The sequence below is a fragment of the Scleropages formosus genome, chromosome 4, assembly GCF_900964775.1.
Source record: "Scleropages formosus chromosome 4, fSclFor1.1, whole genome shotgun sequence".
Taxonomy (NCBI): Eukaryota; Metazoa; Chordata; class Actinopteri; order Osteoglossiformes; family Osteoglossidae; genus Scleropages; species Scleropages formosus.
In genome coordinates, this window is record NC_041809.1 from 11,772,909 (window position 1) to 11,798,276 (window position 25,368).

General features: G+C 38.3%; 1 protein-coding gene across 1 annotated transcript in view; it reads left to right on the forward strand.

Annotated features, from left to right (window-relative positions):
• LOC108932713 (glutamate receptor ionotropic, delta-1-like) overlaps nucleotides 1–25,368 on the forward strand; it is a 284,710-nt gene that overhangs the window by 218,698 nt on the left and 40,644 nt on the right. Inside the window, 4 exon segments of the mRNA XM_018749280.2 lie at nucleotides 13,720–13,773; nucleotides 19,184–19,357; nucleotides 23,653–23,814; nucleotides 25,000–25,119. Coding sequence (XP_018604796.2) covers nucleotides 13,720–13,773; nucleotides 19,184–19,357; nucleotides 23,653–23,814; nucleotides 25,000–25,119 — 510 coding nt within the window.

Here is a 25,368-nt window from a genome sequence, read left to right on the forward strand (position 1 = left end):
ACCTACAGTGCTAAGACTGTATAACGACCTACTTGCGGTGACTTACCTATTTGTCCTGTGGGGTAATTTTTGATGTATTAATGCAGGATTTGAACCTGGGTCAAAAGACCCAGGTTCAAATCTCGCATTATATGCCACCAACACTTGATGGTTCCAGCCATTGCACTATACAGGTGGTTCCCGATTTACAATGGATCGCCTTCTGATTTTTTGACTTTACGATGGTGAGCTGGCAATAGACTTTCAGTAGAAACCCTTCATCGAATTTTGTTTTTCCCCAGGTAAGCAATATGCTCTGCAATATTGTCTTGCGATGCTGGGCAGCGACAACGATCTGCATCTCCCAGTCTGCCACGCGGTCGCTAGTGTATACAGCCGATACTCTACAGTGTTCTGTTTTTCCAGCTTTTTTTTTTTTTTGGATACTCCCCTGTATCTACATTGTGTTTTGTGCATCCATCGTGTCTATGAAATGCCCCTCTGTGTCTCCTGCTACTGGCGAGAAGAAGAAGAAGAAAGCAATTACTCTTCAGGAGAAACTCAAGATCATTGTCCAACATGAAGGTGGCAAGGATAATGGCCATCGCACGTGAACTTGGACTTTCGCAATCGGCAATCTGGATGACCTTAAAGGATAAGATTATATTTGGTAGGTTAGGTGTATTAAATTCATTTTCATCTCACAATATTTTTGATTTATAGTGGGTTTCGTGGAATGTAACCCCATCGTAAGTCGGGAACCCCCTGTACTACCTGCTGCCCCAGATTAATTGCAAGTGATTAATTTCATTCGTCAGTCAGACAAATGGGACCAAAGAAGTGTAATATTTTTTTATATTTTTGAACAAAAGCAAAATGTGGGTGAAAGGGGAAAAAAAAACAGGTTTCCCTAAATACTGTGCAGCCACCCGCACCCTCCACCGCCTTTTACAAGATTTCTGTTATTTTATCTTACATTTACATTTATTCATTTAGCTGAAGCTTTTCTCCCAAGCAACTTACAATGGTAAGGTTACGATTATTACATTATCTTTTTTAATATAATACAAGGATTATGGTAATTGCCCTGTATATAAATGTATATAAAGACTTCTACCGTCAATACTTCAGGAATGTGTACAGTGCCCAACACAGAGTGTGTTATTAATTCATGTAAAATATAAAGCCCATTTAAATATTGCAGCTCTTCTTGTAGCCAGTGAAAGCTATGGTATGAGTTTCTTTGGAAAACACACTTTTAGAGAAACAAGCTAGAATGAGAACAAACACATCTTCACTCTGTCAGTAGTACATATACGTATGTACAAAAAAGTTATCCTAAGACTTTCATGTAGTTAGACTGTGTCATTGGGTTTTCAGGCAATCCTGTATTTCATCCTTGTCTTCAGTTTTTGGATTTTGAGATAGAGGTTCTAGGATTTTAATTATTTTTGTTTGAATATGTCACTGTTGAGTTTCCCAATGTGTTGCATGCCTCTGAAACTGGCAGAGAAGTGCAAATAGCTCTCATGTATAACTCAGCTAATTTTGGGAGGATTTGCAGTCATGGCATCCATTCTTCTAAAGATTTATGGATTGCTTTAAATATTGTTGGTGTCTGCATTTGTGGCATGATCCTCATAGCCCATGCACAAAAGTCAAGACGAATTTTCCAGTAAAATTTTCTCTTGGATTCAAATGTTTTTCTTGACACAGCAAATAAGGCACAACGAGGGCTGACACAAGAAATTGTTTGAAAGGTGTTGTAGTATAGGCCTTTAGCTGTTATGGCTTTTCAACAGATCCACTGTTAATAACTGCTGAGTCTGAAGTCCATTGGTCAGCAACATGGACCGCTGCATAACAACTGATAATAAGAGTTACTGTTTAATTATTTATTTTATTTTTATTTTTTATAGAGCACTCTTCTCATGCAGTGACAGAGCGCTTTAACACAGGCATACAGTAAGAAAAATTGATACAAACAAAGAAGACAATCAGCTAATGGTTACCATAATGAAGAACTTATTATAGAGCTATAAGTATACCTACTGGCCATCGGGGAAAGGAACAAAAACTCCCAACTGAAGGTTGAGGGAGAAAAAACCTCTGGGGGTCCACGGGCCAGTGGTTACCCATACCTCCTGGGCATTCTAGAAAGTAACAATTTGTAAGCCAGTGTGTAACAAGTAATTATAATGTTGGTAAATGGCATATTGGATCCCCAGCTCGGCATGGAACATCTAGATCGTCATGGCAGATGGACATCATCCTCTGTCAGCACGGGATTCGTCTGTCACCACTGTCCGGCCTCCTCAGGTCTTATGTAGTGAGGTAGTGCTCAACGAGAAGATAGGACAGAGTTAATAATTTGTTACTTAAGTAAATTTAAAATGCATTTTTTGTAAAGGTGATAAAATAAACAACCAAGGCAGGTCAAATTACATTACAAGGTGGAATGCCTGAGTGAACATGTAAGTCTTTAGTCGGGATTTGAAAACATAAACAGACGGGGCATTTCTGACAGTAACTGGTAGACTATTTCACAGTTTAGGTGCTCTATAATTAAAGGCATGACCTCCTGCTGAGATCTTATTGATCACAGGTATTTTAAGGTAACCTACATCTAATGAACAGAGATATCGTACTGGGATATAAAAATTAATGATCTCACAAATGTAAGCCGGAGCAATGCCATGTATTGTCTTATAGGTGAAAAGTAGGATTTTATAATCAACTCTATAAGAGATCGGGAGCCAATGCAAGGATTTAAGTAACGGTGTTATATGGTCGTACTTCCTAGTTCTAGTAACAATTCTTGCAGCAGCATTTTGTACTAACTGTAGCCTGGATACAATCTGGTACAGACAACCTGACAATAAAGCATTACAGTAATCCAGCCTGCTAGAAACAAAAGCATGAACTGGTTTCTCAGAATCCCGTCTACAAAGGAATCGCCGCATTTTAGCTATGCTTCCTAATTGAAGGAAGCAAGACTTCATCAAAGCATTTACATGTGAGACAAATGATAGCTTTCCATCCAGCAGGACACCCAAATCCTTGACACAATCCAGATGCTTGAAGGTAATACCATTTGTTGTAAAGATTAGTGTAATTATGCCAAGAGTTTTAGCATCACCACCCACCACAAGTATCTCTGTTTTACTGGCATTTAGAGATAAAAAAATTATTACTCATCCATAATTTTATACTGGTAAAACAATTAGCTAACGACACCACATACATACAACATAACATTAACAATAATATCATCCAGTGGTAACATATAAAGTGAGAACAGTAATGAACCCAACACAGAGCCCTGTGGCACACCATACTGAACCGTCATAGAGATGAATGGGGTGCAGTCGTCAGATTTCAATTCAAATTGTTCACAGTTAGCTAAATACGATTCAAACCACTTCAGAACAGTACCTCTTAGTTTTCAGTGGAAATGTTCAGTGTGGGAAGCATGAAATGAGTGTAGAGGAGAATTTGTGTCTGTTTTGCACTATCAAATCACTAATAACATCTTAAAGGTGCCATTCACTTTTCTATTCAAAACAAATAATGACATAATTTTTGAGATGCCATCTTCCTGGGGATAAGCTGGGACCATAACTCATGCTAAGGAAGAAGCAGGTGATTTAAAATATCCCCAGTCATGTTTTTTTTTTTTTTTAGTCCTCATATGTATGTGTCTGGAAGAGCAGATTTGTGCAATCAGGCATTTGTCATGACATCCATGTTCCTTCTACTGTCGCATTACCTTTTAGCGTATCTCTGCTCTTCACATTACATAACATTACATTAATAACGCTTATGGTACATATGTCACTAATTCACCTGTAATTATATTAAGGTGTGTGCCAGAGTGAAGCTTTTTGATTTTTACACAAAAGATTAATTCAACAGAAGTTTGGTATGTTCTTTGAAAATCAAAATAGAGTATTGATTTGTATTTTGATAGAAATAGTTGCTGTACACTCACTTAATGTAATAGACTAGATAAACAATATTATGGCTTATACATATTTTAATTAATAAATATATCCTTCTTGGAAAACATTTAAAATCAATGGTAGTTTTATGTACAGTGCTTTATTGATGCTTTAAGATCTATCAGAATTCAAAGTAATGCACTGCTTTTGTTGACTTGTAGTGGAAGGGCAATTCCCCAACTATAGACAGGTCTGATAAACTACATGAAGAGACCACCTTTATTCAATAACATATTGTTTATTTTAATAGTTGTTTTTTACTCCAATTAAATTTTTCATATTAGATGCACTTGTTTTTAGCATTTTTATTAAGAAGTGAGAAGAAATTTTTAAGAAAGTCTTTGTTCAAGTCTAGGGCAATATAAAGTCCATCCACCTCTTCAGGCTGCGGAATCCACTCAAATAACTTCAAGTACAGAAATAACCTTGTTTATAAAACTGATGGTGCTGAGAAAATGAGTATCCTGCTGGGAGAGACAAGGGGAATCATTAGGTCACCTCATGTTATTTTGTCACGTTTAATAATCAGTGTGTTACCTATCAACAGCTTTGTTCCCAGCTAAAGGACAGATAAGTAGATTGATTGTCTATTGTGATGGAGCTGGGAAATGGGCATAATGGAAGATACAGTGTTGCATAGCTGTAAGGTGGCTTGTAACCATAATAAAATATACTTGGAAATGGAAAGGGTCCCATTATGAAAAGAACCAAAAACAGTGCTGTCAAATGAAAATATCTTAGAATCATTCGGGGTGAAGTACCTCTTTTATTTGATTTTTCCCATTAAAGCAACTGTGTAGAATAAGGAGCTGTATGGGTAACATCTAAAGAATTCACTGTTTTTGACTCAGTATATACTACAAACCATGTGAACTGCTATACTGCTTTCAATGAGAATAGTTTTGTAGGAATTTATTCAGAAAACTGTTTCATGAAGAGTCTTTTATAATGAAAACCATTCCAGCTGGAGAGCTTTGTGCCTCTTCAAGCCTTGCAATCACAATTTATCTTTTTTATAATGACTATGTGTCTTTTTTCTAAGCTCATACTGGAAGACATTATATATCATGCATTAAAGGCAGCAGTCGCTGACATCATCTTTAAATTATTCATGCATTTCCACCAAATCGCATAGTATATGTCTGGAGACATCTTGCAAAGACTATGCTAAGTAAAACAATTTCTCAGCGTCAATCTATTAATCTTAACTAATAGCCAAATAATAAGGCCTTATGTAGAAGAAAACACATGATGTCTGTGGTAACTGTGGTAAGTCTTCTTAAATGAATGGATACCTCAAGAGATTTCATGGATCCATGTTCCAAATATACATTTTACTTTATACAAAGAGGAGTATGGATTTTTAGGTGTAACAAGCATTAAAATCTCTCAATGCCATCCACACTATAATGGTCTGGTTGAATGGCTCAGCCTGACCCTGAAAATCGTGTTGAAAAAGTTTGTGACTGAAATAGACTCAGACTCCTGATTCGTGTACCTGCTCTTTGTACATTGGGAAATTTCAATAATCCATTGGAACTCAGGACAGATACCGGAACCGTTAAGGAGCTGCAGCAGAAAAAGTCAGTCAAGAGCTCAGTGTTACAGAACCATCAAAGTGTTTCACATAAGGCATTGGTTGAGTATGGAGGTCTACACTTTATGTTGGGGTTTTTGGAGTTGCACAACCTTTTCTGGCTCAAGGCTAACTGTAGATGAACTAATTAAGAACCTCTTAGAAAACTTTTTCAGAAATATTTTATCAGACTGTCCTAACAAGTCCCTTTGTTGGACTCATAAACATAAGAACAGTTCTACTGTGTAAGCCCAGTGAGTTGTTCTGTTTACATGTCATACCATTCGGACTCAATGGGGCGTCTGCCATTTTCTCACAAGATGAGTGATTCATGGCATGGTATATTAAGACTCATGCTGCAGCCTACATGGATGGTTTTCTAGGTGGTGTATGGTTGGCTGATAAAAATGTTTCCTTGATGGCACTCTTTTAATTTTATATATACTTAAACTCAAGAAGCCACTGAGTTCATACCGTTGATATAGCTGTATACCACACAGAGGATAATTTAGCTGAATAATACCTGTTGAATAACATGATCCATCGCTATTACTGTACATCTTACTAGGTAACAGTTCAGACTGTCAGCTGCCTCTCCTAGAAAGTAATTCATATCTGCACCTATTTATCGCCTCTCTGCTTACAAAGCCAGGTTGACTGAATGACACACAATGACCCTATAATTGGCCCTCACTCCATCAAAAGAAGGGAATCAAGGAACCATAAAATCAATTCATAGACCAGTTGGGCATTGGAGTCAGTTTTTCTTCACCATCTCTGGCCTGGTAGCTGGACTAATTCAGCATGTTGATCACTTACTGCCAGTTTATTCCACCTGTCTTTCAGAAAAGCAAACACACACACACACACACACACACACGCACACACACACACGCACACGCACACGCACACACACGCACATTTTCGGAACCGCTTGTCCCATATGGGGTTGCAGGGAGCTGGAGCCTACCTGGCAACACAGGGCGTAAGGCCGGAGGGGGAAGGGACACACCCAGGACAGGACACCAGTCCATCACAAGGCACCCCAAGCGGGACTCGAACCCCAGACCCACTGGAGAGCAGGACCTGGTCCAACCCACTGCGCCCCCCTGAAAAGCAAACAAATCAAATGAAATAAAAAGGAAAAACATGTGAGTTATAGTTATGCCTATATCAGCTTAGAAGCAGAACTTTAAGTATATATATATATATATATATATATATATATATATATATATATATAATTTAAAGTTGTATCAACTTACAGCAATTACTATAAGCGTTTTCAATCAATTATATGTAGAATAACTCCAGAATCTTGGCTGCCCATACTACTCCTTTTTCACTGTAAACACTACAAAATATCTCTCAGTATAATCATAACCTATGCTGGACAGAATTAATTTTTAGAAAACACAATAGCAGGAATTATTTTTAAAAAGCCTATTTCATGTTAGTTAATCTAATATTTGGAAAAGCATCCATTTTGCCGCAAGCATGTAATTTAGATCCAACATTGTTGACAAAGTTCAGCTTGTCACAGAGTCAGCATTGCTGCAGTCTGCATTTATGTAATCAGTCATGAGCAAAACAGAATTGCAGAAATAGCTCCATGCTGTTTTGTGTCCGAAAAACCATTTCCAAGCGTTTCTTGTGAATTAATTATTTCCTCCAGTACAATACCTTCATATAAATGTTGTAATGCTGTTCATTGCAATGGTTCCAGCAGATGGGTTACGTTAGTCTGAGAAGTAGCTGAAGTCACAGCATGTTCTTTGCCCTGTCAGTTTGCCAAGTTAGGTTTATAACTGGCAGAACATAAAACGTTTGCCTTCTGCCAGTTCTTCCAATGCCTGCTGAGTTTCTCCTATTCCATTAGTTGTCACGAGCACATCGAATCTATCTCAGACGCACAACATAGGAGGAAATTGGATCTGAGGATTACATAATTCAATTTTAAGTGTAAAACTTTCTTATTGTCTCAGTCCAGGTAAACTTTGCTGGGTCTGAAAGAACTTACTTCCATAAACTTTTAATTATTCACACCTCCTATGCTACAACAGCTGCACCTAAATTTGGTCATCATTAGACTGTATATTAAATATTAACATCATAGCTTGCTGTACAAATATAATTAATCGTGATTTATTATTTTTGCCATTTGTGTCCAAAATGCTGGTGGCACTAAGGTTATATATTCTAGATATAATCTCAGTAGTTGCCTTTGTGATGTTATGTTGAGTAGTTTATGATGTACCGTACCCTGCTGTATATTAAAGAAGCAATGCGCTGGTACCTGTTGTACTATGCAAGACAAGGGAAACCTCTGGGGTGATCTGAGTTATTAATGTTCTTCGTTAGAGCTCTGTATGCTACAAACATTTCTGTAAGTCCCTTAGTAGCCATAAGCTAATGATTTATAAACTCAAACTCAACACAATGTAGATCTCCTTTGCAAATAAGAAATATTACCAGCCATATGAAAAATGTGCTCTCACATCCATATGTTTCTTCAAGTTAGAGTGTGTATGGATTTTTTCTTGCGGCCTGTATATGCATCCCTAAATTCAACCAGAACAAAAGACATGCTCTCTTTATCTACACGTGAAGTATTAGTAGATATTGGGACAAAATAGAGGAATCTCTTGTAATTTCCAAAGTTTATGAACAACTTAAATAAAATTAATCTTAAGTGTTTGTAGCGCAGTATCAGAGCCTTGACATGCATACATTCATAGCTGAGAGAAATACTCCAAGATGATTTATACAGAAAAGAGGGGTGTGGTGGCACAGTGGGTTTGACTGGGGCCTGCTATGTGGTTAGTCTGGGGTTTGAGCCCTGCTTGGGATACCTTGTGGTGGACTGGTATCCCATCCAGGGAGTGTCTCCTCCCCCTCCGGTCTCTCTCCCTGTGTTGCCGGGTTACGCTCCGGCTCACTGGGACAAGCACTTGTAGACATTGTGTGTGCAATTTCTACAGATGACAACAATAAGAGTTCAACTCTTTCCATTTAGCAGAGACTTTTCTCTAAAATGGTGTGCAATTACTACGAATTTGTATTTTGCAGACACCTTTTGTCTGAGACAACTTAAAATGCTAGATAAAAATAATCAAATTCCCTATAATGTTCCGCTCATCTATGTACCAGATCAATGTAACACAACATCCTACAGGCAATTTAGACACAATTAACCTCAAATACATATCTTTGAGCCATAGGAGGAAGCTGAAACACCAGGAGGAAACCCACCATAACACAGAGAGAAAATTCAAAGTCTGTACCGTCAGAGTACAATTGAAGCCCATGTTTAAACACGAAACCCAAGACCCTTGACACACCTCTTGCACAACCATGCTACCAATGACAGTAGATTTTGAAACACACACACATTTTCAGAACCGCTTGTCCCATACGGGGTCACAGGGAACCGGAGCCTACCCAGTAACAGAGGGCGTAAGGCCGGAGGGGGAGGGGACAAACCCAGGACGGGACGCCAGTCTGTCGCAAGGCACCCCAGGCAGGACTCGAACCCCAGACCCACCGGAGAGTAGGACTGTGGTCCAACCCACTGCGCCACCACATAATGCAAAATTGAAATGAAAACTACATTGTTACCTCTTCTTTTTCTTTGCAACTTGAAAGCATAACAGCATACTAATAACTGGCAAAATTTAAGGTCAGTGTCCACCACAAAGAGAGAAGAGAGAATCTCTAGAAATGTTCATCTTTTACTTGTGTCCTTAAGTGTTGAAACGGGTAACTGCATTGATTCTGCTTCCTGGGTTTTTTTTTTTCTTTTTTCCCTCCAATTTTCCAAAGCAAATAACAGTTTGAACAGAATCTGAACTTCACACGATATTCAAAAAAAAAAAAAAAACAACCATCATTTGCGCTTCAAGTTACAGTTGATTTGAATTCAAGTTGCACTTGATTTGATCCTAGCTCATTCTAAAAGCTTTACAAAGACAGTACTGTCAAAACTGGGGTGCAGTTTTTCCACACATGGCCACTGAACTTGTAATTTTTTTATTTATTTATTTATTTATTTATTTTTGGGAAAATAGACAATAATGTTTCTCATGAATCTGACTGAACTGCCTGATCGTGAAAGAAGGAAAGGGATTCTTTGATTTAATGTAGAGAATTCTAACTATCCAGCATCTACATTCCTTATTCTGCATGCCCTATTTAACAAGGAGACATGCAGTTCCTGCCTGCTTTGAAGCACAACATGGGGTGAAACATCATGGCCAAACTTAAAAAGATCATAAATAATGCAAGGCAATTACACAGAGAGAACAAGCATTAATCCATGTGTGGCTTGCTTCTGTGTATATTTACGCGCTGTAGGTCCAGGTGTGAATATTTCAAAGTAAAAGGAAAAATTCTTCTATATTTTAAAAAAAAAATGGCATCATTATGTTTGTAAAACTGTGATATTGTTTTGCTGCTTGTAATTCCTTTCATGTGATACGCTTTAGGACTAAGTCTAATAATCTGCACAGCTTGGTTTCTCAACTCAAGAACGACTATATATATCCACTCACACACACTTAAATAGAACAATACAAAACAGAACATTACATACACACAATGTCTACAACTGATTGTCCTGAGCAGGGTCGCGGTAAAGCCAGAGCCCAGCCTGGCAAGACAGGGCACAAGGCTGAAGGGAGGGGATACACCCTGGACAGCATGCCAGTCCTCCTCAAGGCACCCCAAGCAGGGCTCAAACCTCAGACCCACTACAGCCTGAGCTGCCACACCCCCCAAACAGAAAATTAACATTTTAACAACAGCTTTACAGAAACAAAAAGTCATAGGAGAATTTATGGTGAAAGGTGGTGCATCAAGTAGTGGCACTGTCTCACAGCGCTTGAATGATGCAAGAGGATGTGGGTTCAGCCACCATTCAGTTCGCATGGAATTTGCATGTTCTTACTGTTTCTTTGTGGGTTTTCTCCAGGTACTCTGGTTTTCTCTCACAGTCCAGGGACATACCGTTCGGGTAGATTATTGACTCTAACTTAGCCATAGTGTGTGAGTGACAGAGAGAGTGTGTTCCACTGATGTACGGATGAGTGACCCATTGTAAGTAGTGTATCTAGCAGTGTAAGTCACCTTGGTAAATAAGGTGTGTGGGCTGATAACACTACATAGAGTTCATTGGAAGTTGCTTTGGAGAAAAGTGAGAAAAGTGTCTGCCAAATGAAGTAACCTAAAGTGTAACCTAACAGATGGTTTTATTTAAAAAAGCATCTGTTAGGTTGCACTTTAGGTTACTGCTTATGGTTTACTTATTGAACTGTCTGCTGTTTTGTCTATTTTGTTGTTTGCAAAAGATGGACCCATTTTCAGTGTGTTGTGAACACTTATTTTTGAAAAATAAGCACATGTGCAAATGAGTTATTAACCACCGATATTGCTGAAGCGAGAGTCCTCGGCACAAACAAGCTCAGACTAACAGCTTGAGGCAGACGGAGGTGCAAAGCAAGACTTTCAGCTTTGTACAATCACGTAAGTGACACCCTTGCAATAAAGCATAGCTATGTGTACTCTTGTGTACTCCCAACAATATAATGGAGACAATCTGTCTGAATCTGTTGTGTGCACAGTTTGTGGTGTCTAGTGACAAATAGCCGTATGGATGATTGGGACTTGCTTTCTAAATGAGACAGAAAATATTGTAGTACCCTTGGGGATACACCAATCTACTGTGCCATGGGCCAAACTTTTTTTTTTTTTGCAAGAGTAAAAGGCACAGACCTTTTAGTGATGCTGACATAAAAATTTTCTTTTTAAATATTTTGAATAAATATTTATAATGCAGTACATCTAAACACCTAGGGTTTTTTATTGGTTTAAGTGGCATAACAAAAAGTAAAAAGAAAACTTGCTTTCTTCTAGTCTTTTTCATCTATGCTCATATGTTGCTGAGATTATGTAGTTCTGAGGTCTCAAAACCTCAGAAAAACTAACTAGTACCCAATGGAGCAAAGAAGAATAACTAGTCTACGAAAACTGCATGATGTAGTGAAGATCTGCTGTTCATTAGTACAGTATGAATTGCATTCTTCCACTTGCTGTAATATATTATTATTGTTGTTGTATACAGTATAGCAGGGGCTCAAGGTTAACAACAGGGTAGATTTCAGCATTCCTTGTGATCTAAATTGACTAATTTGATATTCTGATGTATAAGAGATGAAGTGTTTAAATTGTGAGCTATGTTATTTGCTTTGGAAATAAAAAAAAAAAGGTTTTAAAAGAATAGGATAATGTGCATTGAAGTCCCAGGATGTTCAGATTTTGTTAGTCAAACAGGAAAAAATTCTGAAGTACTAACTTTAATACTGCCAACTTAGACTGAGTGTGGTCTGTACCTCCGAGACTTAAGTTTCTTATGTGTAAAAAGTAGTTAGTCCCCCTAGAAAGAGCCCAGGTGGGTCTACAGTCCTCGGCAGGTTAATGGCTGTCAGATCCTCCTGGGGGGTTCTCTGGCTGACTGTCTCTCCAGGATGACTTTGGCAGGTGCTCCAAATCACAGACCATTAGCTGCCTCGTAAGTGGCATCCAGCTGTGGCAGCTGATCCAGGCTAAAGGTGTTTTCACCTGCTAACAAGGCACCTGGGTTTCAAGGGTTCCGAAGAGTGCCACAATACTCCCTCTTCTTTTAACTCAGCTTAATGTTCCATGCTAATGTTTTAGGGTATGCTGTCATGTCGAGCTCAACTTGCTTATATAATTGTTGCCCTCTGTTATAGACTTTGCATATATATATATTACTGAAAGAGATTTTTTACTGCTAGTCAGGAGTATTATTTTGGACATGGGGGTAATGATTTCGTGGTAGAGGTCAGGATTTTTTATATTGTGTGTGTTTCTTTTTACTGAATTCTTTAAAACTCAATAAGACAAAAAATATCACAGTTGGCAGGAAATTTTACATGTCAATTAATCTTTTATTTCACTCATCCCTCAAGGCTGATTATTTTAAAACAGTAGTGAGTTCTTACTGTAATATTCAAATAATTTGTGGGAGAAAACTTCAAATAATTAGATAGGATAGAAGAATACATCTTAGGGATACCACATTATCTGATCCACTGATTACATTAAATTTAATTTCAAGCTTTTCAGTTCTTTATACGTATTCTTATTCAGTCATTTATTTTATTACACAATCTTTTCTTATCTTTTTTTAAGACCATCAAAATTAGGCAGCCAAATGATTGCTAAATTATGATGCAATTGGCCATACTTTTCAGTTTGTCATGGACACTTTGTCATCCTTAAAATTGAGGAATATGTCTTTTTATTTTCGGATTATTATTTTTAACATGGGTGGCGTGGTGGCGCAGTGGGTTGGACCAGGTCCTGCTCTCCAGTGGGTCTGGGGTTTGAGTCCCGCTTGGGGTGCCTTGCGTCCCGTCCTGGGTGTGTCCCGTCCTGGGTGTGTCCCCTCCCCCTCCGGCCCTACGCCCTGTGTTACCGGGTAGGCTCCGGTTCCCCGCGGCCCTGTATGAGACAAGCGGTTCCGAAAATGTGTGTGTGTGTGTGTGTGTGTGTGTATTTTTAACATTGTGAAAACGTAGTAGAAAATATGAGGCATGTCTTGTAAATGTCTATGGCATTATTTTTTCAGCACGTTTGTGAACTTTAATGTGAACTTTAAGACCAAAGTCTCATGATAGTTTCGCCACTTGTCGGTGGCTTCAGAAATTTTAGATTCAACGCATATTGAAAGCTGAGGGCCAACTTAATTGTACCTAATGAGATGGGCCTGGCATGCCGGAGCTGACAGGAGCTGCTTGCACTCATTCATGTGAAAAGGGCGCCTTTTCAACACCTGTTCGTCTGTGCCGCTAAAATATTCCTCCTTTTGGGGTTCTCAGAGCCCTGGGAAATGTAAACGAGCTCCTCACAGACCAAGTCTGACCTTATTGTGAGGGCACGGATGAAAATATAAGTGATGTGACTCAAAGAGACAAATTTTGCGGAAAGATCTTTACCAGAGCCAGAGTTACCACAGACCAACTTGATGCGCCAACAGTGACAGAGAGGATTGGGGCATTTTTACAATGTTTGACCTCTCCTGCTGGGCTGATTGTTCTCTCTCTTTTGTAATTGTAACTGGACACATTTTCTTTCATTTTGCAGGCTGTTGAAACCAATTTGGCCTCCAAGGACAGTCACTGGGTTTTCGTAAATGAGGTAAGGAGCAAACATCTTGATTTGTCTTGATGTGTATTTGCCAGATTGTTCTGTCTCACTTTAAATTTCAAATTCAGGTGAGGTTTGAGAACGAAATACACTTTTATTAAAACATTTTTTTTTTTTTTTTTATCTTTTATCATCATGTCAAAAAAATTGTCTTTTTTCCTGTCATACATAAATTATTTTTCTGGTGTAGTTCTTATAACAACTTTTCCTGTTTGTTTGATTTACCAAACACTGTAGGACTTTTTTGTTTGCTTCTTCTATCAGGCTTCAGTCTAAAAAGGTATTTTAAACCTATTTGGTTGCACCGAATGCCAAATATCATGCTGTCATTCTATACAAAATGAAATGCATTTATTCCAAGGCAGAGATGTTACAGGATGGTGATTTTGAATGACTTGATGACCAAACATTACAGACAAATAACATGCGAGATATATGCTTTCAATTTCCTTCCATTATAAAGAATATGTTTACATCACATGTGAGCCAACACAAAGGCTTATGAAAGTAATAAAAAATTGTGCTGGCCGACTTGTATCTTTGTTCAGTGACAAAAGTGTCAAAATGATGATGCATTTGGAGATGCAGATCAAGAAGAAAATGGTTTTAAAATGTTTTTAGATGATAACTCATTCTAAGTAGAGATATGTTCTTAACACAATTTGGCTCTCAGTGTGTTTTGGCAACCATGTAATAGTATCATTTCATACACACATTGTTTGCACATCAAGGTACACTGAGGGATAATAATAATGATGATGAAATCACCATTAGGAACAATAACAACAATATTAATTACTGTTGCTTTTTTCTTGCAGTACATTTCCTGAATTAAAAGCTATGTACTGTTTTGTCATCATAGGTGGGGAAAGAATCCAATAATATGTCCTGGAAGTGGAAGCACTTATGTAATCATTTTCTTCCTTGTAGTTAACAGTTCCATTGACTGGTGTCCTTCATTAAACATGTAACCCATAACCACTGCTCACCTTTGGTCATAGACTCTTTTCTGTCTTCGGTCCTTACCTATCTGCAGATCTTCCTCAACTTACGATGATTCAACTTACAATTTTTCGACTTTACGATGGTGAGCTTGCAATAGACATTCAGTAGAAACCGTACTTTGAATTTTGAATTTATATTTTTTCTCGGACAAGCGATATGCAGTGCAATACTCTCCTGTGATGCTGGGCAGCGACAGTGATCCGCATCTCCCAGTCTGCCACGTGGTCGCTGTACAGATACCTTCCCTGTTTCTATGTTGTACTTTGTGCAACCATATTGTCACAGAAACGGCCATGTGCGTTTCCTGCTGCTGGTGGGAAAAAGAAAAGGAAGGCAATTATTCTTGAGATGAAACGCAAGATTATTGCCCAGTATGAAGGCAGCAAGTCCCTAATGGCCATTGCACGTAATGTATGCTAGGCTATGATATTCGGTAGGTTAGGTGTATTAAATGCATTTTCAACTTAGGATATTTTCGACTTACGATGGGTTTCGCGGAACGTAACCCCATTGTAAATCGGGGACCACCTGTATTGACTCCAAATGCAGTTCTGGGAAAATTTCTCCTTCAGTTGTGTCATTGCTATATTGAGACCAAGTATATGTTCTATGTAAGTAACCTAAGTGACTTGTCAGGATCAAAGCTGACTGGCAAGCCTTAGTGTGGACAAGCACACAACATGGTTTTTTGAGAGTGGACTTATTGTGTGCTGTGACCACTAAAATGTTTCCCAGCTTGATGTTGTTTATATCAGATTTGTGTTGGCTTAAATTCATGTTGACTGTTAAATTGACTGATACAGTGTTTGTTTGTACATAGATGTGTTGTATGAATATATAGAAAGAACTGCGTAGCAACCAGCTTAGGTATGCAGGATGAAGTAAGGAGAACTTCAAATGAATTAAGACTTCTGTTAATGAACACATTTAAAACTTTTCAATGCATTCTACATAAAGTATGTGTACCAGTGTGGAAGAAATCAGATAAATTATGTTAGCAGTTTGAATTGCACATTGATTACATCTCTCAAGGATGGCTAGATGTCTGTAGCAGTATGAGATGTGAGATTTTTCAATAGCTTCTTCTGTCATAAGCATTAGGCAATACACTGGGTAGTAACACTCCAAACAACATTTACTAGATAATACAAACTGCTGACCTTGAATGGCCTCCTCTGTGTGTCTATGTTTCTACATCCTGTGGCTAAAACATGAACAGTACTGACCAAGAATTAGCATTTTCATGCAAAAGAGTGTCACAATTTTTTTCAAGTTTAGTTTAAGATCATGGTCTGATTGAGATGACGTTTACATGGTTTTTTGTGTATGGGTTAAGGAACTGTCCCAGATTATAATAGGTTTAGCATTATCAAGAGTAAGCTGGATCAATTGCCAAATTGTATGTTTAGTCATTTTGGATTAAGAAAATAATGTAATGCAAAAGGAAATTTACTGTGACATTTGAGCTGCTGTTAAACAGCAACTACTGTAGTGTTTTAGTGTCTGTATTAAATATGAATAAAGTAAATGTAGCAGAAAGGCAATATGTTAAATGAAGGTAGCACCTTCATGTACAGGCCCAGAACTTTTACGCTGTGATCAGCTCAACTGCATAAGTGTTCTATTTGAAATTTGATTCCAATTTGATCCCAAATTTCAAACATGATGGAATCAAATTACAAATACAGCAGTATGGCAGTTTGCTAGGAAAAGGTTTTCCCAAACAATGGCATAAACATGGGTAAATGTGCAGGGTCACAGGAATTAAATGAACTAAGTGGCACCCAGACACACAAGGCTCAACAACAAAAAACCATAGTCACAACTGTGTTTAGAGACTCTGTGGTTGACGATTACTTGAATTAAAGATAGCTGATCATTAGCAAAGGGCATTCTACACATGGTGGACTTTCAGCAGTTCCAGACTAAATACATATTATTTAATAATTACAACAAACCAATTTCAATAACCCCTTGTCCCAAGTGGGGTCACAGTGAGCCAGAGCCAATCCCAGAGACATTGGAGGCAAGGCTGAAGGAGTGGAGGGCACACCCTGCAAAGGACACCAGTCCATCAGAGGGCCACAACTAGGAACCTAGGCAGACAGTCAGGTGAAGGTACTGGAGCAAGTGCAGGGCAAGCACTTTGCTCAAGGGCACCACAGCAGGAGGCGGGGATCGAACCCACAACCTTTGGGGCCAAAGGCAGCCGTCCCCTTTAGTAATTATATTATTTTTATATTATTTATATTCATGATATATTTTTGCATTTCTATTATTCTAAAAAGCTTCACATGTCCTGCATATGTGAATTCACATCACCACTTCAGATACAAGGAGGGTGATCCCGTGAAATCAATGCAATTAATAGTGAAACATCTGTCTTTAGACTCTTTATCCATCTGGGTCCTCTATCCTGCAGTAGTTGCTTGGCTTGTGCTACCACAGCTGTTTTGGTCTCTGTTTGGTCACTTGGTCCATTCCTGGGCCAGATGGATGTGCTTTGCCAGTGCAGTGCCTTCTCAGCTGCTGCAGATGGCAAAAAGATGAGAGTGTGAAATGTAGAGCAACACAAACAACTTGGACGGAGACCAGAAAACCCCGTGAAAACATCTACTCAGAGGTTTTCTCTCAAAGTTTTTTTCTAAGGAGGTCTATGAGATCAGCAGTATAACAAAATCAAAAGCTTAGCTTAGGTGTTTACAGAATAGCTAAGAATAAACTATGCCCCTATCATTCTTTTTCTATTACACTGGTCAATTTTTTTTTCAATTTTTTTTTGTCCCACAAACTAAAATAGTTGTACTTTATAGTACATTTTATGCTGAATTCAGATCTGTTTTCAGAATTTTTCTATCAAGCAGGGTTTACAAGTTACAAAGTAATTACATTTTGAAAAAATTTACATTTATTTACTCATAAATAAAACTGTTATTACACCTAAACTATGTACAAACTTACTTGTAAAATGTCAGCTTTTCAGCAGTATTTGACCTCAGGAGCATCCCTCTTAAGTGACCAGCAGTAGTCTGCCAACATATTGGGACTCAACTTGACTTAGTGCCATTTTACCATATCCAAAATGTCTTGGTGAAATCTTCATGCTCTTTTCTGACTGCCCCAATATTGTCAGCTATTGTACTTAATAAACCAGGAAAAAAGCTGTGCTTTGCAAACTTTTGTTTCAAATGCCCCATGTAGTACCGGTACCAATACACTTCACAGTATATGTAAATATATTAGCATATAAAAATTGTAGGTGAATGAGAAATTCTGAAAACGTCTAAATTCAGCATGCAAAAAATACACAGAAAAAAAGGCTTTTTTTTCATGGGACAAAAAGTCTTTTCACTAGTGTTGTTGTTGTTTACAATGATTAAAATTATAATGGATACATACTGTATATATTATAATTTAGTTTAAAACAATATATTTTAGGATATGCCCTCTAAAGTAAGGACAGATTATCGATAGTGTTGCCACTCCTGCTGCACTGTACACAATAGCCTGACATCATACACAATCTCCACCTTGATCAATTCCTATAATGTAAAGTGCAAAGCAGTTAAACTAAAAGGTACTGATGTTCACATTGAAGGAAATATTAAAGTGTACAATCAATCTTTTTAAACCCAGGTATATAGCCACGATAATATGGATTTAACATCCTTTTTCATTCAGAATGGGCACTGAAGTGTTTTTTCTAGTCAGTGCAAAAAAATAAAGAAATTTGAATATGCATCGTTTGTACCTTTAAGAGGAAAAAAAGCTCTCTGAGTGTTTTTCAAGGGTTTGTGGTTTGAAGAAGTACTGTTTGTATTCAAAAAACTGTTTAATCTAGATGTGGAATAATCTTTTTGATTAAATAAATGCTCCTTTCTCAGTGGTGTCTGCTGGTGATATGGTTTCCTGTGGCTGTGATTCCAAAGACCACACGGAATTTCTTTTCAGTGTTTTAATAAATTTAAGAAGGCATTTTGAACAGTGACAACAGAATTTCCTTCTGTTGTACCTCTCCAAATGTAAACAAAAAGTATTCCTTGAAGAGCAAAAAAAATTCTTCCATAAACTTTCTTTTGTTTGTTTTTTTTTTGTTTTGTCTGTAATCAAAACCAGATTTTTCGATTGTTGTACTTAAGAATCACACATCTGCATCTAAGTGTCTCTTTATGCTAATGTAATGTACACACTGTATTTTCTATGAGATGTACAGCAGTTTGGAGAAAAGTGTCTGCTAAATGAATACATATAAATGTAAATATACATAATCATTTATGTTGCAAAAAGTCTTTATCGTGTCTTTACTGTTTTGTTAAAAGAAATTATGAGCCATTACTGTTTTTTTTTTCTTCTGAATGCAATCCAGTATTGAGAGTGTATACTTGTCTGTCTCTAGGAGATCAGCGATGCGGAGATTCTGGAGCTGGTGCACAGCGCTCTGGGACGCATGACTGTCATACGGCAGATCTTCCCCTTGTGGAAAGACAGCAATGTGCGCTGCATGCGAAACAACCACCGCATCTCCTCCTTACTCTGTGATCCCCAGGAAGGCTACCTTCAGTCCCTGGAGGTCAGCAAGACAGTCATCACTCTTCATCGCTATCACTGCAGTCATCATCATCATAATCACCTCTACCACCACCATCATCTACCCTCATCACCAAAATGTCTCATTTCATTGAGCCTCTCAGAAACCCAGCAGTTGTTTGTACTGCTCAGTCACCACTAGAAGAGTTACCTCCAAAAACACACTTTTGACAAAACAGGACCATGTCACTGCACATACTGGGTTCTTCTGTTAACTTCAAAAATATAATAAAAGATGCATGCTTCAAAAACTGACAATTTAGCTCAACTTCAGCCTTTAAGCTGCGATATCAAAAAGCACAGTGAGTCCTTTCAACGTGCTATCTCGCCCCGTAAACGCTGCACGGTGTAATCTTTGCTGTGCACTCGCGCTAGATTTGCCCCATGGGGGGAGATGGCGCTGTGAAGCTTTTGCACAGATGTACTGAAGAAGCCCCCATCAAACCTGTAGCCCCAGAGAGTAGGTTCTTCCTTGATGTTAGTTACATGTGGGCTGTGCCTGTCCCTGTGCTTTCATGCAATAATGTGTATTTAACTGTGTTTCAGATTAATCAGCAGACTCGTATCCGTGGCAATCCATTTCACAGTTTAGAAGATGAAAGGAGATCCTATATTCAACCTTCTGTTGGAGAAGAATGTAGAACAGATGCACTTTCTGCAGTGACTGGAGACTGAGATGTGACTAGAGACAGCTTTCAAAATGAGTTCAGTAATTGCTTGTCACTGTATCACTGTGCAGGACGGTTTTTGTGTTGAGATGCGTTGTATTAAACAACATATCTTATTCATGTGTCATTTTATATTCAGCAATATACAATACAGAGAAGTGGTGTTGTAAGGTATGCATGATATATGAATTACTCTTAATGTTAGGAGCAGCCTCTAGGGTAGTGATTAGTGTTATGACCTTGCAGCTGAATGATCTGGGTTTCAAGCCACCATCTCACTGCTCTACCCTTGATCTTGGTATTCACTCTGAGCTGCTCCAGTAAAAATTATCAAGCTGTATACGTGGGCAAATAACTGTAAGGATCTTCGTATACATGCTTAACTTTGGAAGTTGCTTTGGAAGAAAGTGCTTGCTAAATGAATGAATAAATACAAATTTTGTAAACATTTCTCTATGATACTGTTAATGATGTATATATATATATATATATATATATATATATATATATCCGTTTCAGTTACCGAAGACCTAAAAACCATTCCGCTTTATGGCAGGTGGAGGGAAAAATGGCAAAGCCCTCTTCTGTATTACTAGAAAAGATGCTGGGGTTACAATTTTTTATACTTTTTTTTGTCAACAACCCTTAGAAAAGTGGATCAGTGCTGCTTGATATTAAATTATAATCATTACAGTCATGCCAGTGATTGGTGGTGGAGCAAGCTCATCAGCTCTCGGTAAATACATTGACTGCTGCAACGAAAATATTCCCCTCAGAAACCTTAAAATTGCGCCTGTATCAGTGTCGCACACCATTAGCCGGCTGTTACTGCCACCAAAGCAAACTAAGATAGCATTCCTCAGAAGTAATATCTTTCTGGAGGGTATTGGAATGTAAATGAGAGAGGACACAATGGACTACTGGGAAGAAGCTTTGATGGCTATTTTGGTGTGTTCCAGCGGCTCAGGAAGGACATTCGGTAATCACAAGGCTTGAACTGGAAAACTATCCCCACAACATATGACAGTCTATGGCTACATGAAGGAGGAAAATGACAAGAGAAGAGAAGCCATCTGTGACTGTGTTACTATTGTCATTGTAAACAAATGGAGATATTGAGTACCTTGTGAAAGCAGCAATCAAAGCTAATTTGTGTGTTGTCTTCTTTCCCCATATGCCAAACCGGAAGATACTTGCTTTCAGCTGAGCCTTGGAGTGCATCATATTGTCCATTAAGGATTTATTTCCTTCCTTTGCACTCCCATAGACCTCCACACATTAATATAAAAATAAATGAATAATTGAAATAATACGTGTAGAAAATCACAACATAAATAATGATTTTTTTTTTTGTTAGTCTGTTTTGTTGGTGTAATGGCGAAAAGTCATGGAAGGATAATTATATTTTACTTTTCATGTTAGACCATATTAACATTAACATGCAAGGTGTGACTTGCATTAAAGAGCAGTTACATAAAGAGCCTTCTGTCACATCTTCACACCAGAAGGTGCTGGGATTTTATTACTATGGGGTTTCGCTCCTCTTCTATGCCAGGGCCTTCATGTTAGCCAGGGAAATCGAGCTGATCTCAGGGCAGTTTTTCTCCATTGCTATAGCACATTCCTCACGTGCTCATCCATCTGTCTTTATGTGTGTTGGTGAAGGAAGAAAAATGGTGTAATGAACTTGAAGGTGCAACGTATCATCAGTCTGTCTTTAGTTCTGCTCCTAAGTGTAATTCCTGGCTCCTCTCTGACTTAAACCTCCCCCGTGGTCTAAATTCCAAAAAAGATCTAATCTGTCCCTGTGCTTTTTTTGTCCTTCATGGCCTTCATTAAAAACTACCGCCGAAGTTTCAGCCCTAGCTCTTACATCTATTAATCCTTACTTCTATTGCTATTTGTATCACTAAATTATCCGTCCACCGCATTGCCACAAGTAAGAGAAGGGGCAGTGAGTCGTCTAGTTAAACCCCTGTGACCACCACATTCTCATGCAACACTGTAGTCAACTACTTGCTGCTGCCTCCCTACTGAGTCACTTTGGATAAATCAGACAGTGGTGTAGATGCACATGCTTCCCCAAAACCAGTCTTGATTTATCCATTGCCTTCTCCCACATGTGATCTTTTTCACCACCTCTGGAAGCTGACCAGCTTTCTAGATCATTGTTTGATCAATCTCCAGAACTGAATAGTCAGTATGTGCTTTATGGCTGACCCGGTGGTGAAACTTTCCATTATGTTAGTAGCAGAAGGCATGGACTCTCTTGCATGTTGCTCATACCACGGGCACACTTAACCTGTGGAGAACATATTGATCTGACTATGAATTTAGACATTACTTTTAAATCATATATTTTTATCCTTTTTTTTTTCCTGTGTAGGACTTTACTGTTTTCAAATTATATAACCAATAAATATTTTATATATGCTTCATTTGTGTATGATAAAGGCTTTTAATGAATAAAGTTAAATAAGGTCTTAGCATTCTAGTGTGCAACACCTACCAGTATTATGAAAACACTTCCAATTTAATGCTAAAAAGAAATTATACACATTGACATGCTTTAATTAAAAAGGTTTAAAAAAAAAAAATGTTCCAGAAAGGTGTGAGATATATGAAGAGGACTGGGGTGTGGAGGAGTAAGAGAAATGACCTCTCCTGCCTCATATAAACAATTGGGTGCCAAATTGTTCAATGTGTGAAGTATTTTGCAATCCTGAATGGGGCTGTTAATTAGCTGGATACCAGTCAACACTGTAAGCTTCGAGACTGCTTTCTTGCAAAGTATTACACTTTAAAAAAGAAAAAAAAAAGCTTTTAGGACCATCAGCTGGCGCCGCTGAAAACTGTCTTGAAATAGCACAAAATTAAGTGGACTAATGTAAAAAAAAACTAATTAAATTTGAACAAATACTTTGATCATGGCTAGTCCATCAGAAAATGCAGTTCAGCTTTTATCGTTCTGATTTGTATGTGATTATTCTGAATTGTTGTTACATGTATTATTATTTTATGACATTAAAACATGAGACATGTCTTATTCTTATTCTTATTCTTATTATACTGGTAAGTAGGCTAGGAGAGTTGAATTCTCAAGTAATGGTTGTTAGTTCAGGCTAACTTGTGAATGTCTCATGCATGCCAAAATATGAGTCTGTATGAATGTGTCATATTTAAGTAATACAGGAACAAGTCAGGAGGGTGCAGTGGCACAGTGGGTTGGACCAGGTCCTGCTCTCCGGTGGGTCTGGGGTTTGAGTCCCGCTTGGGGTGCCTTGCGGCAGACTGGTGTCCTGTCCTGGCTGTGTCCCCTCCCCCTCTGGCCTTATGCCCTTTGTTGCCGGGTAGGATCCGCGACCCCCTATGGGACAAGCGGTTATGAAAATTGGTGTGTGGAACAAGTCATTTTGGATTACTGTGCACTGAATAACCTACTAATTCAATCAAATCTGTGCCTTTGAAAGACTTTATTTCCTCAGCATAAATCACATTTGCATTTTTCCATGCACATCTAGAACACATACCAAAAGAAAGAATTGTTGTAAACATTTTTCCTTTTTTAAAATTTCTTAACTAATTTGATTTTTTATTAATACATTCACAGGTGTCCAATCTATATCTGTACGACAGTGTGCTGATGCTGGCCAACGCCTTCTACAGGAAGCTGGAGGACAGGAAATGGCACAGCATGGCCAGCCTGAACTGCATGAGGAAATCCACAAAGCCCTGGAACGGAGGCTGGTCCATGCTGGACACCATCCAGAAGGTGTGCTTTTAAAGGAGAATGCAGAAGATGCCATTCTCTTGTTAAAACCAATGCTTAAAATACTGACTTCACAGTTAATTCCAGTCCTGAAGTGTGACCTCTGCAGGTAACTTGAGTACTGAAAACAAATAAACAAAAATAATTGCAATATGTGTTGGCATAAAGGAGCACCTTATATTTATTTATTTAGTGGACACTTTTCTCCAAAGCAACTTGCAGTGAACTCTATGCAGTGTTATCAGCCCATTCACTATGGGTAAACCTGAACAGCATGTCTTTTGGAGGAAATCCACGCAGACATGGGGAGAACATGCAAACTCCACACAGACTGAGCGGGGACAAAACCCATGTCCTCTCACACCACCCACGCGCTGTCAGACAGCAGAGCTACTCACCGTGCCACCCACTGACACTTCCCTCCAAAGCGACTTACAGTGTTTAGCTACCATCTAATGGAATGTTTGTATTTAATAGGTAGCTACTTTAAAATTAAAAACTTTGATATAACAGTAAGGTGATATTGCATCTGTCCATGCTGATGAATGTTCATGTTAATGTATAGTATTTCTATCCATTACTTTCTCATATCAGGGCTTTTAAAAAACTTCCTTTATCATCAGTAGTGCAACTGAGCTTTACATATTAAAATTAATGGTTTGTAGTTGGGTGTACTTAATGCTACAAATATTTTTATGTAATTTTGTAATTTACCTCACACATTACTGCAAGAATCATTCTAATAAAATTATTGGACGTACTAAGGTTTGAGGTTCTATGCGGAGAGAGAAAAAAAGAGTTACGACTTTATTACTGCACTGGAATGCAATGTGGTGATTCTGAAAGGTCTTTTGCCACAGGCAGCGAGAAAGAACAATGAGAGAAAAGATATGACTATTTCTGCAGGTGATGCAAGGAGCAATTTCTTTGTTCCTTCTGCAGCGTTGCTCTGCAACACCACACCTTTCAGAGTTTATTCATTAGATATATTTTGGTTGTGTTTATTCAGTATTAATTTTAGCCTTAATTGCACACCGATTCCTTTTTCAGTCATTAATTAGGGAGCCTAAATTATCAAATTTTAGTTATGGACTTTCAACCAACCTTTTTGGGGGAAAGGTAATGAGTGACAATTTGGTAAAAATCACATTTCAGCAACGTGAAACTCATGGTAAATTGTTGTTGCAGGGTCGCATTACAGGACTAACAGGAACTATGGATTTCCGCGATGATGGATCCAATCCTCACGTCCAGTTTGAAATTCTGGGAAGCAGCTACAGTGAGACCTTTGGAAAAGATGTAAAACGAGTGAGTAAAATTGCGTAGTTATGTGTGTACACATGTGATATACAGGTGGTCCCCGACTTACGATGGGGTTACGTTCCGAGAAACCTATTGTAAGTCGAAAATGCATTTTATACACCTAATCTACTGAACATCATAGCCCAGCATACGTACGATGACCATTACTGGCTTGCCGCCGCTTGCCCGGGAAAAAATCTAAATTTAAAATTCGAAGTATGGTTTCTACTGAATGTCAATCGCCAGCTCACCATT